Here is a 4,132-nt window from a genome sequence, read left to right as displayed (position 1 = left end):
AGATAATAAAAGAACCTCCTCTCCCTCCTATAAATTGGAGCGAGACATTTATTTAATGGCGTAGTCGTTGCAGGATACCCGCTGTGAGAGTGTTGTCCTTCCAGATATATTTTGAAACTTTTTTTTTCTGTGTGCACCTCCTGGAGTTGCAAGGAGCGATAGTTTTGAAAATTTTGACGTGAGTCCTTCTCCAGGGAGACCGCTCCATATTCTGAAACTTTACCTTTTATGTGTGTACCTCTCGGGGACGTATTTTGAATACTTGCATTTTGATTAAGTGTGTGCCTCCTCGAGAAGACCTCTCTGAATTTTGCGATTTTAAGTATCTTGTAACTTAAGTGTGAAATTTGGACCTTTTTGTGTGCTCCCCTCAGACAAAGGGAAGAGTGCTTTGAACATTTGCATTTGTAAAGTGTCTGTTTCCCTGGGGAGATAAGGAGTCACTTGAGCTTTTGAATACGTACACCTCCCTTAGTGTTGGTCTTTCATTGTATTGAAAAAATGAGCGACAGCATTGCCACCATGAAAAGTGAAGATGTATTATTTGATCTTTTAGAAAAACATGGTGCTCGACCCTCTTTATCAGGTATGGATTGGGCACGACAGAATTGGTATAACTTGCAGAGTGTTTCGGACCGCATTAGTGTCTTACAGAATGAAGCTCGTACTCGAGCTGGAAAAGGAAAGTCATTCATCTGTGCAGTACTAGGTTCTGCTCTGGTTGCAGCCACAGAATTCCGAGACCAGCAACTTAAGGCAGAAACCCAAACTATAGAGTCGCTGCAGGAACTGGTCAAGACTCTGCAGAAACAAACAGAGGAACTAAAAAGGCAATTAGAAAATGAAAAGCATTCGGCAGAACTCCAAACCATACAAGCACTGCAGGAATCGGTTAAAGTTACAGAAGAATTGGTAAAAACTCTGCAGAATCAAATAGTTAATCTCGAGGAACAATTAGAAAGAGAGAAACGTAATTCAGCTTTGTTGCAAATGGCCTTTAAGGAACTGCTAACGTGTAAGCATGCCAGTCATACCGTCACCCACAGTTTGCCTCGAGAAAAAACTTTTCCTCAGGTGGAACTACCAGGAATGAAGGAAAGGCTAGATAAATTAGAAACTCCAATAGCCCCATTGTGTCCTTTAATAAAAACTGAATACACATTCGATAACAGTGAGGATCTAGATCCTCAAATTAATGTTAAAGAAATTCCCTTCTCAGCCACTAAACTAGCAAAATTGCAGAAAGATTTCAGCCGCACTCCAAAGGAATCAGAGACAGAATATGTATGGAGGGTTAGCCTCACTGGTGGCGACCAGATTCGGTTAACAGAAAAGGAAGCAGAAGGTTATTGGGGACCAGGAGTATTTTTAACTACTGGTAACAATCGTGCTCCCTGGTCATTAACGCAAAGGGCTGCCTATTGGGCAGGTGGTCTCAACCCTTTAGAAAGGGGAGACCCTCTTGCCATTACTGGAACAGTTGATCAGTTAGTAGAGAGTGTTCAAAAGGCTGCGTGTCTCCAAATGATGTATGATAGAAAGCTGCAGCCACACCATGAATCACCTATGATGATGCCTGTTGATCCTGAGAGAATGACTGCTTTAATTAGGGGGCTTCCAGAGTCGTTAAAACCTATAGGTATACAACTGCAAGGAAAAATACAGGTAATGTCTCAGGGAGAGAGAACCCAGCCAGTGTTAGAAGGAACTGTAACCCCCAACCATCTGCAGTCAGGAAACAAAGTGTGGACGTGGGGAGAAGTTGCCCAAGAGTTAATTAACTATGGAAGGAAATATGGGCCAGTGGTTTCTTCCTCCACTAAATTTGAGCCAAGAGAAGTAAGACTTGCAGCAGTCAGCCTTGCCCCCAGGCCTCCTAGCTCAAAACTCAGTGGAACTGGAAGGGTCTCACTGTCAGTAAAAATAGGTAGGCAAAATATTGATCATAAACGTAATTGTCTCTGGACACTGGGCTGGCAAAAGGGTGTTCCACGAGATTTGATGAATGGATTACCCACTGTCAGGTTAGATAAATTAGTTAACTGGTGGCCAGAACAAAAGCTCCAGAATCTTGAGGAGAGCAAAACCCCAGGTCCTAGGGTCTCTCCCAGGGAACCTGAACGGCTTTCCAAGCCATTACAAAACTGATGTCTTCGCCCCCCCCAAGTGAGCGGGGTGGGGGCGGTGAAGGGTGGATGCATGAGAAAGCTCATAACAAAGGGAAGCAAGATCGTCGATTTAACACCTTCTGTCCAAAGGTTTCACCACTCTTGCCAGTTATCCCTGTGAGTCACGATCCAGTAGCTGATAAGCCAGGGAAACACTCTTACCTCCCCGGCCAAATTGTGTCGATTGACTTAGCTAACCTGAGGCCAGTTCCCCTAACCTTAACAGGATCCCTTAACTAATATCTTTGGAAGGCTAAAGACACCCCGAAAAAGGAATATGAAATCAACACTTGCTGGATTGTTCCCTCATTTTTTTAACCCTATTAACAAAGCCCAAAAAGGGCAAGTCGGTGTCTTCTTTTATTTCACAGAAGATCCCCGTGGGACCTTGACAGAACACAAAAAGGCTAATAGCTGATTTTAACTATTTGTATTTTGTGACAGAAATACTGAAGATTTGATCATGCTAGAACACTGAATGTACCTCTTGATTACATTTTTTGGTTGCAATAGTGTTATGTTTTGTGGGTGTGGGTGGTGATTGGTATCAGTCCTTGGATCTGTTAAACTTCACAACTGGGTTCAGGGTTTTTTACAGGTCATCCTGGCTTACTGGTACTCCCTGCACAGTGATGCCATTTCTTTTGACCCCTTCTTTCACCCCTTTTTTTACCAAACTGATTATGATTTGCATGTAACTCCTCCACAGTGTTTCTAAATTCCTAACAAACTGGGAAGTGAATCAAGGGACCCATCTAATATCTATCAGATGTGGTCACAAAAGAAATCTATCAGAAAGCCTTTTGCACTGATGCTTTTCAGTGTCACATCAGTCTAGGAGTTCCATCCAAAACATGGTTGTTGGAAAGTGCCTAAGTTTTAAAAGAGAAGTGTATGTTTCTGGGATTACCCCTCTTTGATGGTTTGTACTGTGGGGGTATCCTGCACACACTATCCTGTGAAAAGTTCTGTGGACTGTAACAATACTTGAACTTGCCAAACTAATATTTATATCTCTCAGCATTTGAATTGCTTTGGAAATGCTCAAGTGTAAAGTTCTCAAGACGCTAAATTATCTTAGAAAACATTACATGGCAAGTCCACATATTGTCAAATTAGACTAGATACACTTTTAGTGAATTAACTGAAGTGTAGTATTGTATGGCTATTCATAAACACCACAACCTCTACTGAAGAATTCCCATCTGGATCCTGGCTTACACTGGGAGTTCCTGGGTGGGGAAAGCAGCTGACACAAATACCTAAGTTTGTTTTACTTATTTGTTTATTAATATTGGTTATTGTTAAATGTGTGGTCATTGCCAAATGTATGGTTGTCTCTTTTCACTTTCTACCTTTTATTCATCATGTAACATTTGTGTCACCACTCCTGAGGTATCACCGAGTGGTGTCTCTGGCAAACTGAATGACTCTAATTGTTGTCTAAAGATTGATGATAATGGTGAAGTTGTTAAACAAATTGCCCAGGGTATGCGGAAGATAGCCCATGTTCCTGTCCAAACCTGGAAAGGCCCAAACTTTGATTTATTTTCCTGGCTTCCAGGTGGCCCATGGGTCAAACGTATCCTGTTTTATCTACTGTGTGTTGTTGCAACTCTTATGTTCGTACCTTGTATGATTCCATGTTTTATTCAACTTACACAGCGTGTTGTATCTTCCATGTATTTTGTAACCACTTCAACTGATGATGGACAAGTCCAACAGATCAGGGCAACATTTGTAACCAAGCCCAAGAAATCTTTTGTAGTAATTGTGTAATGATTATCTTCCCCTTCTCCCCCTCCTCCTTCCCCCTCTGTTTCTTTGCTGTCTTTTTATTTTCTCTCTTTTCTTTTCCTCACCACCGTGGAGGGTCACTTATACTTTATTTCAAGCAATCTTTGAGCCACGGGGTGGTGTGAGAATCCTTCTTAGTTTTTTTTTGGCTCAAAGCTTGCTTCCTG

General features: G+C 41.9%; 1 protein-coding gene across 1 annotated transcript; it reads left to right on the top strand.

The window, feature by feature from the left end:
* The first annotated feature begins 285 nt into the window (after nucleotides 1–285).
* LOC122194188 lies at nucleotides 286–2,148 on the top strand. Its single transcript, XM_042895111.1, has 2 exons — nucleotides 286–742; nucleotides 842–2,148. Exons 1-2 carry the CDS (start codon nucleotides 502–504, stop codon nucleotides 2,146–2,148), a joined length of 1,548 nt encoding a protein of 515 aa, XP_042751045.1. The 5' UTR covers nucleotides 286–501.
* Nucleotides 2,149–4,132: the final 1,984 nt, after the last annotated feature.

Source organism: Lagopus leucura, unplaced genomic scaffold (genome assembly GCF_019238085.1).
Source record: "Lagopus leucura isolate 7727_CA_CO unplaced genomic scaffold, USGS_WTPT01 48641-0_obj-0_obj, whole genome shotgun sequence".
Classification (NCBI taxonomy): Eukaryota; Metazoa; Chordata; class Aves; order Galliformes; family Phasianidae; genus Lagopus; species Lagopus leucura.
This window is presented reverse-complemented; position numbering and strand designations above follow the sequence as displayed.

Bases quoted from the DNA above. Each gene is read 5' to 3' on its own strand.
- LOC122194188 (XM_042895111.1), top strand. From the start codon at position 502: ATGAGCGACAGCATTGCCACCATGAAAAGTGAAGATGTATTATTTGAT. The intron at 743-841 runs ACCAGCAACTTA...GGCAATTAGAAA, and splicing joins TGCAGCCACAGAATTCCGAG to ATGAAAAGCATTCGGCAGAA.